General features: G+C 41.5%; 1 protein-coding gene across 1 annotated transcript in view; it reads right to left on the reverse strand.

Moving 5' to 3' along the window:
- The window catches only part of otogl (otogelin-like), a 100,787-nt gene that overhangs the window by 74,176 nt on the left and 4,111 nt on the right, over positions 1 to 22,500 (reverse strand). The window contains exons 5-17 of the mRNA XM_030790437.1: positions 22,074 to 22,228; positions 21,701 to 21,822; positions 20,552 to 20,757; positions 14,374 to 14,498; positions 13,902 to 14,008; positions 11,470 to 11,576; positions 7,144 to 7,269; positions 6,884 to 6,992; positions 6,568 to 6,614; positions 4,199 to 4,344; positions 3,436 to 3,568; positions 2,902 to 3,079; positions 2,610 to 2,734 (exon numbers count right to left, since the gene is read on the reverse strand). Coding sequence (XP_030646297.1) covers positions 2,610 to 2,734; positions 2,902 to 3,079; positions 3,436 to 3,568; positions 4,199 to 4,344; positions 6,568 to 6,614; positions 6,884 to 6,992; positions 7,144 to 7,269; positions 11,470 to 11,576; positions 13,902 to 14,008; positions 14,374 to 14,498; positions 20,552 to 20,757; positions 21,701 to 21,822; positions 22,074 to 22,228 — 1,686 coding nt within the window. The remainder of the gene's footprint in view (positions 1 to 2,609; positions 2,735 to 2,901; positions 3,080 to 3,435; positions 3,569 to 4,198; positions 4,345 to 6,567; positions 6,615 to 6,883; positions 6,993 to 7,143; positions 7,270 to 11,469; positions 11,577 to 13,901; positions 14,009 to 14,373; positions 14,499 to 20,551; positions 20,758 to 21,700; positions 21,823 to 22,073; positions 22,229 to 22,500) is intronic.

Consider the following 22,500-nt stretch of genomic DNA (forward strand, 5'->3'; position numbering starts at 1 on the left):
GTGTGTCTGTTGACGGCCCTGCTGTTGTGTGTCTGATAACGGCCCTGCTGTTGCGTGTCTGATAACGGCCCTGCTGTTGTGTGTCTGTTGACGGCCCTGCTGTTGTGTGTCTGATAACGGCCCTGCTGTTGTGTGTCTGATAACGGCCCTGCTGTTGCGTGTCTGTTGACGGCCCTGCTGTTGTGTGTCTGATAACGGCCCTGCTGTTGTGTGTCTGTTGACGGCCCTGCTGTTGCGTGTCTGATAACGGCCCTGCTGTTGCGTGTCTGTTGACGGCCCTGCTGTTGTGTGTCTGATAACGGCCCTGCTGTTGCGTGTCTGATAACGGCCCTGCTGTTGCGTGTCTGTTGACGGCCCTGCTGTTGCGTGTCTGTTGACGGCCCTGCTGTTGTGTGTCTGATAACGGCCCTGCTGTTGTGTGTCTGTTGACGGCCCTGCTGTTGCGTGTCTGATAACGGCCCTGCTGTTGCGTGTCTGTTGACGGCCCTGCTGTTGCGTGTCTGATAACGGCCCTGCTGTTGTGTGTCTGATAACGGCCCTGCTGTTGTGTGTCTGTTGACGGCCCTGCTGTTGCGTGTCTGATAACGGCCCTGCTGTTGTGTGTCTGATAACGGCCCTGCTGTTGTGTGTCTGTTGACGGCCCTGCTGTTGCGTGTCTGATGACGGCCCTGCTGTTGCGTGTCTGATGACGGCCCTGCTGTTGTGTGTCTGATAACGGCCCTGCTGTTGCGTGTCTGATAACGGCCCTGCTGTTGCATGTCTGATAACGGCCCTGCTGTTGTGTGTCTGATAACGGCCCTGCTGTTGTGTGTCTGTTGACGGCCCTGCTGTTGTGTATCTGATAACGGCCCTGCTGTTGCGTGTCTGATAACGGCCCTGCTGTTGCGTGTCTGATAACGGCCCTGCTGTTGTGTGTCTGATAACGGCCCTGCTGTTGTGTGTCTGTTGACGGCCCTGCTGTTGTGTGTCTGATAACGGCCCTGCTGTTGCGTGTCTGATAACGGCCCTGCTGTTGCGTGTCTGATAACGGCCCTGCTGTTGTGTGTCTGATAACGGCCCTGCTGTTGTGTGTCTGTTGACGGCCCTGCTGTTGTGTGTCTGATAACGGCCCTGCTGTTGCGTGTCTGATGACGGCCCTGCTGTTGCGTGTCTGTTGACGGCCCTGCTGTTGCGTGTCTGTTGACGGCCCTGCTGTTGTGTGTCTGTTGACGGCCCTGCTGTTGCGTGTCTGATAACGGCCCTGCTGTTGTGTGTCTGATAACGGCCCTGCTGTTGTGTGTCTGTTGACGGCCCTGCTGTTGCGTGTCTGATAACGGCCCTGCTGTTGTGTGTCTGTTGACGGCCCTGCTGTTGCGTGTCTGATAACGGCCCTGCTGTTGTGTGTCTGTTGACGGCCCTGCTGTTGCGTGTCTGATAACGGCCCTGCTGTTGTGTGTCTGTTGACGGCCCTGCTGTTGCGTGTCTGATAACGGCCCTGCTGTTGCGTGTCTGATAACGGCCCTGCTGTTGTGTGTCTGTTGACGGCCCTGCTGTTGTGTGTCTGATGACGGCCCTGCTGTTGTGTGTCTGATAACGGCCCTGCTGTTGTGTGTCTGTTGACGGCCCTGCTGTTGCGTGTCTGATAACGGCCCTGCTGTTGCGTGTCTGTTGACGGCCCTGCTGTTGTGTCTCTGTTGACGGCCCTGCTGTTGTGTGTCTGTTGACGGCCCTGCTGTTGTGTGTCTGTTGACGGCCCTGCTGTTGCGTGTCTGATAACGGCCCTGCTGTTGTGTGTCTGTTGACGGCCCTGCTGTTGTGCGTCTGATGACGGCCCTGCTGTTGCGTGTCTGATAACGGCCCTGCTGTTGTGTGTCTGTTGACGGCCCTGCTGTTGTGTGTCTGATAACGGCCCTGCTGTTGTGTGTATGATAACGGCCCTGCTGTTGTGTGTCTGATAACGGCCCTGCTGTTGTGTGTCTGTTGACGGCCCTGCTGTTGCGTGTCTGTTGACGGCCCTGCTGTTGCGTGTCTGATAACGGCCCTGCTGTTGCGTGTCTGATAACGGCCCTGCTGTTGCGTGTCTGATAACGGCCCTGCTGTTGCGTGTCTGATAACGGCCCTGCTGTTGCGTGTCTGATGACGGCCCTGCTGTTGCGTGTCTGATAACGGCCCTGCTGTTGTGTGTCTGTTGACGGCCCTGCTGTTGTGTGTCTGATAACGGCCCTGCTGTTGTGTGTCTGTTGACGGCCCTGCTGTTGCGTGTCTGATAACGGCCCTGCTGTTGCGTGTCTGTTGACGGCCCTGCTGTTGCGTGTCTGATAACGGCCCTGCTGTTGCGTGTCTGATAACGGCCCTGCTGTTGTGTGTCTGATAACGGCCCTGCTGTTGTGCGTCTGATGACGGCCCTGCTGTTGTGCGTCTGATGACGGCCCTGCTGTTGTGCGTCTGATGACGGCCCTGCTGTTGCATGTCTGTTGACGGCCCTGCTGTTGTGTGTCTGTTGACGGCCCTGCTGTTGTGTGTCTGTTGACGGCCCTGCTGTTGCGTGTCTGTTGACGGCCCTGCTGTTGTGTGTCTGATGACCTGTGGTGAGACCAGCGTGCGCGTGAGGCTGAGTGATGTGTGTGTACCATTCTGTTGGTTCATTTCACAGGGGTCTATGATGGGGATGTTGACCGGACTGAAACATGCAGATGACACTCTCCACGCATTCACATGCAACTGAGGAGTCCCTTCAATCATCCCGGACGGAGACCTGAGTGGAACAGATCAACAGACACACAAACACACACACAAACACACACACATGCACGCACGCACGAACAGAAACAGTCTAAAACATGCAGATAAATGTATAGAATATAAATGAACAGTACTGAAGTTTCAGCTCAGTGAATAAAAGGGAAGCAGCAGTTATCTTACAGGAAGTCATCCCTGAGGTTTCCATTCAGAGTCCCACAGAGGCCCAGTGTAGCAAAGCGCCACCTGCTGTCCAGCTGTAGGTAAACACGGCCTCCCCGGGGGTCATAGAGCAACTTTAACCCAAATGCAGCACGCAACCGCACAAAAACTGAACTCAGGCTGTGCACCTCCACCACATCTAAACGACACATAACACAGATAAAAAGAACAAACAAACCAGGACAGAAAATCACAAGTGAGTCACGTGTTTATTACCACAAGGCTGACCTCTGACCCTAACACTAATCCTATTAACAGAGGTCTGACCTCTGAACTTAACATTAACCCCAAATACAGTGATAAAATATTTAAAAAATATATATTACAAGAGAACTTCGTCATTCCAATCTTCCTGCTCACTCCACAGAACGCGCCCTGACTCTGGAAGTTCTCTTGGATAACTTCTGTTTAACCCCTAAGTGAATTTTGGGAGACCCTTGTCTGACCTCAGGCTGAACATGACGTGACCTATGTGTGAACCCTGTTTGACCTTACCGTCTCTGTAGGGTAGGTTGATGGCCATGTTTGCCCCTACAATGACCTCGTTGTCCCGGGTCAGAGTAATCTGTCTGCCCACATCCTCATTCACCACCAAAGTCACAGAGTGGAGACACGAGTGCTCCTGAGACTGAGAGTAAACCAAAACCAAAACCAAAAACAAAAACAAGAAACAAACAACTCAACAACTCAGAGAACTGCCCATTCACTCTCAGTCTCACTGAGTGAAATAATCAGAACTGAAGACTCCACTGAAACAATACTGCTGAACATTGATACACACATTACTGAATACTGTACTGAAACAATCAATACTGAACATTGTACTGAAACACTCACTATTGAGTACTGTGCTGAAACATTCACTACTTAATACTGGTACACACACTAAAGTCACAAGTGTCTGTATAGACTCATTATGTAATAAGAGCCATTATGTAATAAGACCAATAATGTAACAATGACCAATAAAGTAGTAACTGCCAAAAATCTAACAAAACACAATGTAATTAAGCTGATAATATAATCATTGGCCAATAAACCTGTCTGTAATACAAGAATCAGTCTGTAATGTAATAACCCGTCTGTAATATAAAACTTGCCCGTAGATGTAACAACCTGCCCATAATGTAATATGGTGTTACATTTTGGGCCTTAGTGTACAATGGGACGCATACCACAACAATGTACGCTCCATAATGCTCCATTTAAATATACTATATTGAAAACTCCACCCAAATAAAGAGTTTGTGTGCATTACCTCACCACAGGCTGTGTACTGTACTGTGACGGTGAATTTGGTGCTACCGCGACTCTTTGCCAGAACATACTGGCATGTTCCCATGTGCATGAAGATACGCCCATCAAACGTGGTCACATGAGTGTCTCCCATGACAGTACACTCCGCTGGGGAAACAACGTACACTTATACATGTGCATACTCATATACACTGCAACAGTTACACACTAATATGCATGCATATACAGACAGTTATACACTAATATGCATGCATATACACACAGTTATACACTAATATGCATGCATATACAGACAGTTATACACTAATATGCATGCATATACAGACAGTTATACACTAATATGCATGCATATACAGACAGTTATACACTAATATGCATGCATATACACACAGTTATACACTAATATGCATGCATATACACACAGTTATACACTAATGTGCATTCATATACACACAGTTTTATAAAACATGATATAAAAACACTAAGCTTAGGTCTCTGTATATCTTTTATAATCTCTAGAATACAGTCAGTAAGTAGATCCAGTGTTATGGAATGGAATGTTAATCCAGTGTTATGGAATGGAATGTTAGGTAGTGTAATGGGTCATTCCATGCCAACTCACTCAGAATTCAGAACTTTTCCAAGTTAATGTCAAGGAGTTTCTCAAAGAAATTAATGTGAAAACTTCTATTAAATTCATGGGAACTTGCAGAATCCTACAGCTTTACTCCAAATGCTTTTTTAGTTATGAATTTTGATAATTTGGCCCTCTGAGCTAAATTTCATCATTTTTGCAGTTCTTTGTGTATCTATTATAAGCCTCACCAATTGCTTATTTTTCACTGGATTGGGTTAAAATTTGTACTGAACATCCAAGAAACCCTAAGGATAATTTGCAACATGCTCATGTAAATAGTTGTTGCTGAATGTTTTACAGTAATCAAATGAATAAAAATAAATCATTTTTAACCAAGATGAAGAATCTTTCATTTTCAAAAATTAATATCTTCACTAGTTTTCACTTTCTTGCAACCAAATTTTGATTCCTTGTAGTATTAATATAGTTCTATCACATCTAGAAGTTATTTGGTCCTGCATAAAAACTGAGTGCCACAGATCTTGCTAAATAATATAATAATAATAATAATAATAATAATATTTTTCTTCGAAGCTGAAAATCCCACTTTTTAAGATGTTTTGACTGTGTATTTTCCCAAGAAGGATTATTTTAATTTCCTTGAAACTTTTTTATGGGAAAGTTGCCATTCATTGCAAATATATAAAAAATTTAAAGATGTTATATTACTCCATCATTTAATAGTTTTTTTTTAATTAGCTCATGTTTAATATTTTTCACTCACTGTAATATTACATTCAGTGGTTTTATTTCATAAGTAGATATAAAACATTCAGCAAAAATTTAGCTCAGAAGGCCAAAATTCAAACATTCTTAACGAAAAAAGTATTTGGACTAGAGCTACAGGATTTTGCAAGGTCCCATTAATTTAATAGAAGTTTTCACACGAATTTTTTCAAGAAAATCCATGACATGAACTGGGTCCTAGGTGAGTTGGTATGGAATGACCCTAATATAAGGTAATATAAGGTAATGTAAGGTGATATGAGGTAATGTAAGGTAATGTAAGGTAATGTAAGATAATACGAGGAAGGTAATGTAAGGTAATATAAGGTAATGTAAGGTAATATAAGGTAATATGAGGTAATATGAGGTAATATGAGGTAATGTAAGGTAATGTAAGGTAATGTAAGGTAATATAAGATAATATGAGGTAATATAAGGTAATGGAAGGTAATATAAGATAACATGAGGTAATATAAGGTAATATAAGGTAATGTAAGGCAATGTAAGGTAATGTAAGGTAATATAAGGTAATGTAAGGTAATGTAAGATAATACGAGGAAGGTAATGTAAGGTAATATAAGGTAATATGAGGTAATATGAGGTAATATGAGGTAATGTAAGGTAATGTAAGGTAATATAAGATAATATGAGGTAATATAAGGTAATGGAAGGTAATATAAGATAACATGAGGTAATATAAGGTAATATAAGGTAATGTAAGGCAATGTAAGGTAATGTAAGGTAATGTAAGGTAATATAAGGTAATGTAAGGTAATGTAAGGTAATATAAGGTAATGTAAGGTAATATAAGATAACATGAGGTAATATAAGGTAATGTAAGGTAATGTAAGGTAATATAAGATAACATGAGGTAATATAAGGTAATATAAGCTAATGTAAGGTAATATAAGGTAATATAAGGTAATGTAAGGTAATGTAAGGTAATATAAGGTAATGTAAGGTAATGTAAGGTAATATAAGGTAATGTAAGGTAATGTAATGCTCACCAGTGCAGTTGCTCTCTGTGCAGTTCCACACCCCTCCCATACAGACACTAAAATGACAATTGATCTTAGTGAAAAAACCCTCTGTCTCTTACAACAGTGGTCACTGTTGCAAACTGTGATTAATGCTTGCAGATGAGTCACTGATGTTTTGTAGTATTTTGTAGTAAGGTCAGGGAGTTCAGTATTGATATGGTATTTGGGTGAGACTGTTTAGGTGTGCTAGATTAAAACCCTATTAGAACATGGACCTCGTAGTGGAGGACTAACCTTTAATACCTTTATTAGACATAAAGAGAGAAGAGCTGGTCTCACTCACCACACACTGCAACCCTGCTCCAGAACATGGCCCAGAGGAAAGGCAGTGCCATGGTACACACACGGGCACTGAGACACCTCTATACACGAGCCATTCTGCAGGATCAACCCTGAGCAGGAGAGAAAGAGGAAGTGTGGAAATGATCAGCTCAGAAAGGAAGGAAGGAGTCAGAGAGAGAGAGATATTAGGCTGATATAGAGGACAGACCATCAGGACAGTAGCAGAGAGAGAGAGATATTAGGCTGATATAGAGGACAGACCATCAGGACAGTAGCACCCATCCAGGCAGTGTAGGTTCGTGCCCAAACACTCTTTCTCAAAGGTGCAGGAGGGCGGACAGCAGCTGATACAGTCTCTATGGACAAAGCTCTCTTCACAACCATCCGCTGGAAAACCCAAAACACACCGTCACACAATAAGACACACCGTCACACAATAAAACACACCATCACACAGTCTCTATAGACGAAGCTCTCTTCACAACCATCCGCTGGAAAACCCAAAACACACCGTCACACACTACAAAAACACTATCACACACCATCACACTGTAAAACACACCGTCACACAACAAAAACACACCATCACACAACCAAAGCACACCGTCACACAACAAAAACACACCATCACACAATAAAAACACACCATCACGCAATAAAAACACACCATCACGCAATAAAAACACCATCACACAGTAAAACACACCATCACACAGTAAAAACACACCATCACACAACAAAAACACACCATCACACAGTAAAACACACGTCACACAATAAAACACACCATCACACAACCAAAGCACACCGTCACACAACCAAAGCACACCATTACACAGTAAAACACACCATCACACAATAAAAACACCATCACACAATAAAAACACCGTCACACAATAAAAACACACCATCACACAGTAAAACAGAATTTTTTCAATAGCAAAATTGAAAATATCAGACAAACAATCCAGGCTATAAATTTTAAACCAGATAATTTGATCACTAACACTGTAGATAACAATATAACTATATCAGATCGATTAGAATGTTTTACTCCCCTTCAAGCGACCGAATTGACCTCACTAATTTCTTCATCAAAATCACCAACTTGTGTACTAGATCCCTTACCTACACGTTTCCTTAAGCAGATACTGCCAGTAGTCATCGAACCGCTTCTAAAAATAATCAATTCCTCCCTTAGTACTGGCTATGTACCTAAATCTTTTAAACTAGCAGTTATCAAACCCCTAATTAAAAAACCTGACCTTGACCCCTGTTCATTGTCCAACTACAGGCCAATATCTAACCTCCCCTTTATTTCCAAGATCCTAGAAAGGGCTGTAGCACAGCAGTTATGCTCATACTTACATAAGAATAACATCCATGAACTGTATCAGTCAGGATTTAGGCCTCATCATAGCACAGAGACAGCACTGGTTAAAGTTGCAAATGACCTCTTACTGGCCTCTGATCAGGGTTGTGTCTCCTTGCTTGTGCTACTTGACCTCAGTGCAGCCTTTGACACCATTGATCATACCATTCTCCTTGATAGACTAGAAAATGTTGTTGGAGTTAAGGGAACGGCCCTCTTATGGCTTAGGTCCTACTTAACTGATCGTTATCAGTTTGTTGATGTAAATGGTGAGTCCTCTGCACATACTGAGGTAAAGCTCGGAGTCCCGCAAGGTTCTGTTTTAGGCCCACTGCTTTTCTCTTTATATATGCTACCTCTAGGTAATGTTATTCGTAAACACGGTATTAGCTTCCACTGCTATGCTGATGACACACAGTTGTATGTCTCAGCGAAGCCAGACGAGAGACACCAACTTAACAAAATTGAGGAATGTCTAAAGGATATTAGGCACTGGATGCTTACGAATTTCCTCTCACTCAACACTGAAAAAACAGAAGTACTTGTACTAGGATCACATGCAGCTAGGAGTAAGCTTTCCGACCACATAGTTACTCTGGATGGCCTTTCTCTTTCATTAGGTGCAGCAGTAAAAGATCTTGGTGTAATTATTGACCCCAGTCTTTCATTTGAAGCTCATGTAGATAATATTACCAGGATAGCCTTCTTTCATCTTAGAAATATTAACAAGATAAGAAATGCATTGTCATTTCAAGATGCTGAAAAATTGGTTCATGCTTTCATTACCTCTAGATTAGACTACTGTAATGCCTTACTGTCTGGATGCTCTACTAGGTGTATAAATAAGCTACAGTTAGTTCAGAATGCAGCGGCCAGAGTTCTTACTAGAACCAAAAAATATGATCACATCACCCCTATCTTATCCACACTGCACTGGCTCCCAGTCAAATCTCGTATTGATTATAAAATCTTACTATTAACATATAGAGCATTAAATGGTCTTGCGCCACAGTACCTGCGCGAACTCCTGGTCTTTTATGATCCACCACGCCTACTTAGATCAAAAGGTGCAGGCTATTTGTTGGTACCTCGAGTTATGATGGCTACAGCAGGGGGCAGAGCCTTCTCTTACAGAGCCCCACAGTTATGGAATAGCCTCCCAATTAATGTTCGAGACTCAGACACAGTCTCTATGTTTAAGTCAAGGCTGAAAACTTATCTGTTTAGCCAAGCCTTTTGCTAATAGCTCTTTACTAGGCAAAGGAGCAGATCTGGAGTATTCTCGGGCATAGATTGTTTGGTGAACTGGGATGTTTGGATGCTGTCGCCCCCCCACTTTAACATGTTCACTCAGGTTTGTTGACTGTGGAGTGGGTGGCCGCCTTGTGTCCCAGAGTGCCATCATGTCCATATTACCTTCTAGCTCTCCCTTTTAGCTATGCTGTACTAGTTAGTCTTGCTGGAGTCCCTGCCTGCACTCGGCACACGATGTATATTTACCTCAACCATTATGTGGAAATGAACATCTAACAATGTGCCTCTCTCTCTCTCTCTCTCTCCCTCTCTCTCTCTCTCTCTCTCTCTCTCTGTCGAGCCACACATGCTACTCCTGAGACACCAGTGATCCTGACTCCTCCCGCCCTGTGGACTGATCCATCCTGGTGTTATCATCTTCCATCCCCCGTCAGCCTCCTGTCTGCATCACCATCCCCTTTGTTCATGCCCCAATTTACTTTCAGCTGTAACTGCCCACGTGGTCGGCACCTATTGCACACCTGTCTGACTAAGGAGGGGTCTCCTCTCTCTGTGGTCCTCCTCAAGATTTCTCCCATTTTCCCATTCCCTCTTGGGTTTTTGGGGAGTTTTTTCTTGCCCGCCATGAGGATTAAGTCAGGGGGTGCCGTCATATTTTGATTTGATTGTTGTGGCCTGTAAAGCCCCTTGAGACTGTAAACAGTGATATTGGGCTCTAAATAAACTTGAACTTGAACTTAAAACACACCATCACACAACCAAAGCACACCGTCACACAGTAAAACACACCATCACACAATAAAAACACCATCACACAGTAAAACACACCATCACACAGTAAAAACACACCATCACACAATAAAAACACACCATCACACAGTAAAACACACCATCACACAATAAAAACACACCATCACACAATAAAACACACCATCACACAATAAAACACACCATCACACAATAAAACACACCATCACACAATAGAACACACCATCACACAATAAAACACACCATCACACAATAAAACACACCATCACACAATAAAACACACCATCACACAACAAAAACACACCATCACACAATAAAAACACCATCACACAATAAAAACACCCCATCACACAGTAAAACACACCATCACACAATAAAAACACCCCATCACACAGTAAAACACACCATCACACAATAAAAACACCATCACACAATAAAAACACACCATCACGCAATAAAAACACCATCACACAATAAAAACACACAATCACACAATAAAAACACACCATCACACAGTAAAACACACCATCACACAATAAAACACACCATCACACAATAAAACACACCATCACGCAATAAAAACACACCATCACGCAATAAAAACACACCATCACACAGTAAAACACACCATCACACAGTAAAACACACCATCACACAGTAAAACACACCATCACACAATAAAAACACCATCACACAATAAAAACACCCCATCACGCAATAAAAACACCATCACACAATAAAAACACACAATCACGCAATAAAAACACACCATCACACAGTAAACCACACCATCACACAGTAAAACACACCATCACACAATAAAAACACACCATCACACAATAAAAACACACCATCACACAGTAAAAACACCATCACACCCAAAAATACACCATCATACACTGAAATCACCAGCACACACTGAGGTCAATACAAATACACATTAGGACAAGAAATGCAATATTTAGTACAATATTAGTGGGACATATATGAGAATGTATAGTGGGTTATATATTAGAATGTATAGTGGGTTAAGTGATTGTGATTGTTGGTGAGTACAGCAGTGGGACATATACAGGGATAGACAGAGACAGATATGTGATTTGCTGACATACGGGGGATATATGGAGACAGATACGTGATTGGCTGACATATAGTGGGATATATAGAGAGAGATATGTGATTGGCTGACAGACCACAGACAGGGAAGCTGTCCCTCCACTCGCGGACTGGGTAGCCCACATGAGAGCAGGCTCTGGTGTACTCGACCAGTGAACGACACAGCGTCTCCTCATCATCCGACCTGAATAACACAATCAAAACAAAGGGCAAAGACAAGTGACCAGAGAATGCCTTTCAATGGTACAGTGTTTATCTGGCTCATTGGCAAATCTGTTGTCTTAGGAATGAACTTTCACTTTCACCACATCAACACATCACTCTATTAGAAAACGTGCAGAGCACTGATCCAACATCAGACACAAATATGTCATATAAAAGTCACGTGGCTGAGCACAGAACACAGTGAGAGCACAAAGACAACACAGAGCAACTATGTCAGAGAAAAACCAGTGTAATCATGTCAGTATGAAAACAGGGAAAACAGTTAACTTTGGGGCTGGGTATTGGCACAGATGCCCTGATTCGTTTCGATTCGGATTCACAAGCTAATGATTTGATCCAATCCAATTTGATTCGATTCCGATTTGATATTGAATTGATAAGAATGAGAAATGAAATGCTAAATAGCAGCCTCCATATTTGGAGAGATGTTTAAAAGGCTCTAAAGGGAATTCAAATTTACAATTGCAGAGTCATTGGAAACAAACCGTGAAAACCACTAATGAAAAGGCCAAAGGCTTGTGTACCAACATCTTTTTATGTGAGGAACACGTGGGTATAGTTCCTTAAAAACAAAACCAACCTGAATGCAATGTCATTTCACGATGCAGAAAAACTAGTTCATGCTTTCATTACCTCTAGGTTAGACTATTGTAATGCCTTACTGTCTGGATGTTCTAATAGGTGTATAAATAAAATGCAGTTAGTCCAGAATGCAGCAGCCAGAGTTCTTACTAGAACCAATAGATATGACCACATCAGTCCTATCTTATCCACGCTGCACTGGCTCCCAGTCAAATCTCGTATTGATTATAAAATCTTACTATTAAACTATAGAGCATTAAATGGTCTTGCGCCACAGTACCTGCGCGAACTCCTGGTCTTTTATGATCCACCACGCCTACTTAGATCAAAAGGTGCAGGCTATTTGTTGGTACCTCGAGTTATGATGGCTACAGCAGGGGGGAGAGCCTTCTCTAACAGAGCCCCACAGTTATGGAACAGCCTCCCAATTAATGTTCAAGACTCAGACACAATCTCTATGTTTAAGTCAAGGCTGAAAACTTATCTGTTTAGCCAAGCCTTTTGCTAACAGCTCTTTACTAGGTAAAGGAGCAGATCTGGAGGGTTCTCGAGCATAGAGTGTTTGGTGAACTGGGATGTTTGGATGCTGTCGCCCCCCCCCCCCCCCCCATGAAAAGCCCTTTGAGACTGTAAACAGTGATATTGGGCTCTAAATAAACTTATTATTATTATTATTATAATTATATATAATACATATAGACATGCAAAGCCCTTCGAGACTGTAAACAGTGATATTGGGCTCTAAATAAACTTATTATTATTATTATTATTATTATTATTATTATTATTATTATAATTATATATAATATATATAGACATGTAAAGCCCTTTGAGACTGTAAACAGTGATATTGGGCTCTAAATAAACGTATTATTATTATTATTATATATAATATATATAGACATGCAAAGCTCTATTGGGCTCTAAATAAACTTGAAACTCTCTTTCAAAGCACATACAAAGACTTCTTGCTGAACAGAATAGCTGAAAATAAAAACGGGCAAGTCTAAAAGTCACATGTCATGTTTCATAAGGACTTTGACTTAAAGATATGTACCAAAACATAAATTAAATAATAACACATAAAAAACAACTTAAATATAAACTTTGTTTGGTTTTGCCTTCGCTGTTCCGACAATGAGAGATTCACTGAGTGTTTGGTCATGATATTTTTGCACATCCGTAGTTAACACAGAGAAACACAATGTAACTATGCCAGAGAAAACACAGATAAAACACCGTTAAAACACAGAGTAACCATGTCAGACTCAACACAAAAAACCCAGTGTACATCAGAGAAATACGGTGTAATTATGTGAGAGAAAACACAGCGAAGCTGAAGCTATGCTGGAACAGTGTGAAATGAATGCACAGTCATCTCCCTGTCATCTGATCTGATCTCTCCACTGCCGTCTCCATCAGCATCTGGGTCTGATCTCCATATAAAATCAAACAGACATATCTGTATCACCCTGACACACACACACACACATTTCATCATTTTAATTAGCCTAATCCTGCCGGAATGGGGAATGCAAGGCAGAATTTAAACACACACATGCACACACACACACACAGTGACTTACGCACACATGCATGCACACACACACACACACACACAGTGACTTGCACACACACACGCACACACACACAGTGACTTGCACACACACACACACACACACACACACACACAGTGACTTACACACACATGTCGGAGACGCAGCTGGCGACAAAAGGATTGGGGTCAATGTTTTCATGACAGGAAATGAAAGGGAAGAACAACAGAGCACTGCACTTCTCAATGGCGTCCTGTTCAAAACACACACAGGATAAATATATATTACACACTGCACTTCTCAATGGCGTCCTGTTCAAAACACACACAGGATAAATATATATTACACACTGCACTTCTCAATGGCGTCCTGTTCAAAACACACACAGGATAAATATATATTACACACACTATACACACACACACACGCAATCAATTATACATATATACAGTAGATACACACACACATATACACACACAATTATACATGTATTACATACACACATAGAACCGAGAGAGAGAGATCAATACCACATCAGAAAACCATTGCTCAAAACAAAAACATGCTGAAATCCAAATGTAAGCCAGAGCTTTGTGAGTTTAAATGAAGGAAACTCACATCCATACTGGATTCTGACTGGCAAGGACTGGGAAATTCATCGTCCACGGCTGGACATCGTCTCTCACTGGGCAGGTCCACAGCCCAGCTATTCCCAAACTCAGCAATGTCATCTGTCTGAAACCCTGTACAACCATTACAAACACCAGTGTTTATACACATAACCGTTACAGACACTGACATTCATACACACAACCACTACAGACACTGACATTTATACACACAACCACTACAGACACTGACATTTATACACACAACCGTTACAGACACTGACATTTATACACACAACCACTACAGACACTGACATTTATACACACAACCACTACAGACACTGACATTTATACACACAACCACTACAGACACTGACATTTATACACACAACCGTTACAGACACTGACATTTATACACACAACCGTTACAGACACTGACATTTATACACACAACCGTTACAGACACTGACATTTATACACACAACCACTACAGACACTGACATTTATACACACAACCACTACAGACACTGACATTTATACACACAACCACTACAGACACTGACATTTATACACACAACCGTTACAGACACTGACATTTATACACACAACCGTTACAGACACTGACATTTATACACACAACCACTACAGACACTGACATTCATACACACAACCACTACAGACACTGACATTTATACACACAACCACAACAGACACTGACATTTATACACACAACCACAACAGACACTGACATTTATACACACAACCACTACAGACACTGACATTTATACACACAACCGTTACAGACACTGACATTCATACACACAACCACTACAGACACTGACATTTATACACACAACCACTACAGACACTGACATTTATACACACAACCGTTACAGACACTGACATTCATACACACAACCACTACAGACACTGACATTCATACACACAACCACTACAGACACTGACATTTATACACACAACCACTACAGACACTGACATTTATACACACAACCACTACAGACACTGACATTTATACACACAACCGTTACAGACACTGACATTTATACACACAACCACTACAGACACTGACATTTATACACACAACCACTACAGACACTGACATTTATACACACAACCACAACAGACACTGACATTCATACACACAACCACTACAGACACTGACATTCATACACACAACCGTTACAGACACTGACATTTATACACACAACCACTACAGACACTGACATTTATACACACAACCACTACAGACACTGACATTTATACACACAACCACAACAGACACTGACATTTATACACACAACCACTACAGACACTGACATTTATACACACAACCACTACAGACACTGACATTCATACACACAACCACTACAGACACTGACATTTATACACACAACCACTACAGACACTGACATTTATACACACAACCGTTACAGACACTGACATTTATACACACAACCGTTACAGACACTGACATTTATACACACAACCACTACAGACACTGACATTTATACACACAACCACAACAGACACTGACATTTATACACACAACCACAACAGACACTGACATTTATACACACAACCACTACAGACACTGACATTTATACACACAACCGTTACAGACACTGACATTCATACACACAACCACTACAGACACTGACATTTATACACACAACCACTACAGACACTGACATTTATACACACAACCGTTACAGACACTGACATTCATACACACAACCACTACAGACACTGACATTCATACACACAACCACTACAGACACTGACATTTATACACACAACCACTACAGACACTGACATTTATACACACAACCACTACAGACACTGACATTTATACACACAACCGTTACAGACACTGACATTTATACACACAACCACTACAGACACTGACATTTATACACACAACCACTACAGACACTGACATTTATACACACAACCACAACAGACACTGACATTCATACACACAACCACTACAGACACTGACATTCATACACACAACCGTTACAGACACTGACATTTATACACACAACCACTACAGACACTGACATTTATACACACAACCACTACAGACACTGACATTTATACACACAACCACAACAGACACTGACATTTATACACACAACCACTACAGACACTGACATTTATACACACAACCACTACAGACACTGACATTCATACACACAACCACTACAGACACTGACATTTATACACACAACCACTACAGACACTGACATTTATACACACAACCGTTACAGACACTGACATTTATACACACAACCGTTACAGACACTGACATTTATACACACAACCACTACAGACACTGACATTTATACACACAACCACTACAGACACTGACATTTATACACACAACCATAACAGACACTGACATTTATACACACAACCACTACAGACACTGACATTTATACACACAACCACTACAGACACTGACATTTATACACACAACCGTTACAGACACTGACATTTATACACACAACCGTTACAGACACTGACATTCATACACATAACCACTACAGACACTGACATTTATACACACGACCGTTACAGACACTGACATTCATACACACAACCGTTACAGACACTGACATTTATACACACAACCGTTACAGACACTGACATTTATACACACAACCACTACAGACACTGACATTCATACACACAACCACTACAGACACTGACATTCATACACACAACCACTACAGACACTGACATTTATACACACAACCGTTACAGACACTGACATTTATACACACAACCACTACAGACACTGACATTCATACACACAACCACTACAGACACTGACATTTATACACACAACCACTACAGACACTGACATTTATACACACAACCACTACAGACACTGACATTTATACACACAACCGTTACAGACACTGACATTTATACACACAACCGTTACAGACACTGACATTTATACACACAACCACTACAGACACTGACATTCATACACACAACCACTACAGACACTGACATTTATACACACAACCACAACAGACACTGACATTTATACACACAACCACAACAGACACTGACATTTATACACACAACCACTACAGACACTGACATTTATACACACAACCGTTACAGACACTGACATTCATACACACAACCACTACAGACACTGACATTTATACACACAACCACTACAGACACTGACATTTATACACACAACCGTTACAGACACTGACATTCATACACACAACCACTACAGACACTGACATTCATACACACAACCACTACAGACACTGACATTTATACACACAACCACTACAGACACTGACATTTATACACACAACCACTACAGACACTGACATTTATACACACAACCGTTACAGACACTGACATTTATACACACAACCACTACAGACACTGACATTTATACACACAACCACTACAGACACTGACATTTATACACACAACCACAACAGACACTGACATTCATACACACAACCACTACAGACACTGACATTCATACACACAACCGTTACAGACACTGACATTTATACACACAACCACTACAGACACTGACATTTATACACACAACCACTACAGACACTGACATTTATACACACAACCACAACAGACACTGACATTCATACACACAACCACTACAGACACTGACATTCATACACACAACCGTTACAGACACTGACATTTATACACACAACCACTACAGACACTGACATTTATACACACAACCACTACAGACACTGACATTTATACACACAACCACAACAGACACTGACATTTATACACACAACCACTACAGACACTGACATTTATACACACAACCACTACAGACACTGACATTCATACACACAACCACTACAGACACTGACATTTATACACACAACCACTACAGACACTGACATTTATACACACAACCGTTACAGACACTGACATTTATACACACAACCGTTACAGACACTGACATTTATACACACAACCACTACAGACACTGACATTTATACACACAACCACTACAGACACTGACATTTATACACACAACCATAACAGACACTGACATTTATACACACAACCACTACAGACACTGACATTTATACACACAACCACTACAGACACTGACATTTATACACACAACCGTTACAGACACTGACATTTATACACACAACCGTTACAGACACTGACATTCATACACACAACCACTACAGACACTGACATTTATACACACGACCGTTACAGACACTGACATTCATACACACAACCGTTACAGACACTGACATTTATACACACAACCGTTACAGACACTGACATTTATACACACAACCACTACAGACACTGACATTCATACACACAACCACTACAGACACTGACATTCATACACACAACCACTACAGACACTGACATTTATACACACGACCGTTACAGACACTGACATTCATACACACAACCACTACAGACACTGACATTTATACACACAACCATAACAGACACTGACATTTATACACACAACCATAACAGACACTGACATTTATACACACAACCATAACAGACACTGACATTCATACACACAACCACTACAGACACTGACATTTATACACACAACCATAACAGACACTGACATTTATACACACAACCACTACAGACACTGACATTTATACACACAACCGTTACAGACACTGACATTTATACACACAACCACAACAGACACTGACATTTATACACACAACCACAACAGACACTGACATTTATACACACAACCACTACAGACACTGACATTTATACACACAACCACTACAGACACTGACATTTATACACACAACCGTTACAGACACTGACATTTATACACACAACCACTACAGACACTGACATTCATACACACAACCACTACAGACACTGACATTTATACACACAACCGTTACAGACACTGACATTTATACACACAACCACTACAGACACTGACATTTATACACACAACCACTACAGACACTGACATTTATACACACAACCACTACAGACACTGACATTTATACACACAACCGTTACAGACACTGACATTTATACACACAACCACTACAGACACTGACATTTATACACACAACCACTACAGACACTGACATTTATACACACAACCACTACAGACACTGACATTTATACACACAACCACTACAGACACTGACATTTATACACACAACCGTTACAGACACTGACATTTATACACACAACCACTACAGACACTGACATTTATACACACAACCACTACAGACACTGACATTTATACACACAACCACTACAGACACTGACATTTATACACACAACCATTACAGACACTGACATTTATACACACAACCACTACAGACACTGACATTTATACACACAACCGTTACAGACACTGACATTTATACACACAACCGTTACAGACACTGACATTTATACACACAACCACTACAGACACTGACATTTATACACACAACCACTACAGACACTGACATTTATACACACAACCACTACAGACACTGACATTTATACACACAACCGTTACAGACACTGACATTTATACACACAACCACTACAGACACTGACATTTATACACACAACCACTACAGACACTGACATTTATACACACAACCACTACAGACACTGACATTTATACACACAACCGTTACAGACACTGACATTTATACACACAACCGTTACAGACACTGACATTTATACACACAACCACTACAGACACTGACATTTATACACACAACCACTACAGACACTGACATTTATACACACAACCACTACAGACACTGACATTTATACACACAACCACTACAGACACTGACATTTATACGCACAACCGTTACAGACACACGCATCCAAGCGGCCACATTTAAGCAGTTAGCAGTTTACTTAGGTTAGCATAAACAAAATATCTCCTGGATATGAAATACTAACTAATAAATAATTAACTCCACAGACACACACAGATCATCCTTCACTTCTCCTCTTCCCCTGTCACCGCTCTGCCCACTCCACTGCAGCTTTCCCCAGGCTGGGCGGGGCCAGGCTGGGCGGGGCCAGTTTGGCCGGGCTCTGAGCTGATATAATTGGGCTCAATTTGCCGCTGAGTGAGAAGGTAAGTGTGCTCCAGGCATTTTTTGTCTCACCCCTGCTGGTGCTGATGTCATCCGAGCCTTCGTCATTGTAGTTTCCACACAGCCCACAGGGGCGTCCTTTGTGCCCCTCTGTCATTTTGAGGTAGACGCCACTGGCCCCATCCCACGCCAGCGAGAAGCCAAACGTGCTCTTCACCAGGATGTAGTCGGCAAGGCGCTCAATGAAAACATTACGCACTGTCTGAGGTAGAGTCAGTCTGAGCACCAGAGAGAGAGACAGACAGACAGACAGAGAGAGAAAGAGAGAGAGAGAGACAGACAGACAGAGAGAGAGAGACAGAGTGAGACAGACAGACAGAGAGAGAGACAGAGTGAGACAGACAGACAGAGAGAGAGAGAGAGAGAGAGACAGAGTGAGAGAGAGAGAGAGAGACAGAGAGAGAGAGAGAGAGAGATAGACAGAGTGAGAGAAATGAATACGACATAATAACAAAAATAATAATAATAATGATAATAACAAACACAGGCTCAACAAACAACAACAAACAAATAATAGTGCACTGTAACTTGTGTCACCACTAACACCAATTGTCAACTCACATAAAGGTGATTATGCTTATTGTTACTGTGACACCGACCAGTTCTTTCTATCCCTATCACCATTATACTCACTGTCACCATCATAATCATTATCACCATTATACTCACTATCACCATTATAATCATTATCACCATTATATTCACTATCACCATTATACTCACTATCACCATTATAATCATTATCACCATTATACTCACTATCACCATTATACTCACTTTCACCATTATAATCATTATCACCATTATATTCACTATCACCATTATACTCACTGTCACCATCATAATCATTATCACCATTATAATCACTATCACCATTATACTCACTGTCACCATTATAATCATTATCACCATTATACTCACTATCACCATTATAATCACTATAACCATTATAATCATTGTCACCATTATACTCACTATCACCATTAAAATCAATATCACCATTAAAATCAATATCACCAGTATATTCATTATCACTATTATAATCAATGTCACCATTATAATCAATATCACCATTATACTCATTATCACGGCTCTGAATTACTGCTCAGTTCTAAAGATATGTATTTCTCTGTATGTGGCAGTAGTTGATGACAGACTCACCTGTGTCCACCCTTTTGTACCTGATATCCACTGATAAATATCTCCTCCTCGTTTGGAAAGAACAAACTAAGAGACCGAGAACAAGAATACACTGAACTACGGCACCGACGGCTGTTATGGACCTGAGAGAGACACCGAGAGAAAGACAGAGACAGAGAGACAGACACAGAGAGAAAACAGAGAAGGACAGAAAGAAACACAGGAAGCCAAAGAGAAAGGTGAACTTCAGGGAAAATTCTGTTATAATAAGTAAAGGAAATCTTTCAAACCTCAAAAGCAAACCAGAGCACAGAGCACAGACTGTAATTTAGCCTGGGCTTCTTTAACACAGTGGGAACATTAGGCTGTGTCGTCACAGGTCAGAGTGACTTACCCACACTGTGTACTGGGGCTCTGAGGAGTGGCAGTCTTTGGCCAGGATGTAAGAGCAGGTACCAGGGAAGTAGTAATACATCCCATCAAATGTCTCAAAGTGGTGCTGTCCCCATGAGCGGCAGATTCCATCTCTGTCCTGACCCAGGTTGGGAACTGAAAGAAGGTGTAGAAAAACAGAGGGCTTAGACCACAACCACTGTCTGTTTAACCTTTGACTGTTATTCCCTGATCCCGGTCCAAACGGGCACAACAGACGTGCACGCCTGAGTGTCTGACACGGTTCTGTTACACATGAAGAGTCAGGCTCTAGAACTAGTCTGAAAAAAACTGGTGTAGAATGAAAGGTAGTGTGAGTAGAAATCTTCTGCAACTTTAGACCTTTAACTACAACCTAACATTCACATGACCGTAGCCAATGTGTGACT

This window comes from Chanos chanos, chromosome 13 (assembly GCF_902362185.1).
Source record: "Chanos chanos chromosome 13, fChaCha1.1, whole genome shotgun sequence".
Taxonomy (NCBI): domain Eukaryota; kingdom Metazoa; phylum Chordata; class Actinopteri; order Gonorynchiformes; family Chanidae; genus Chanos; species Chanos chanos.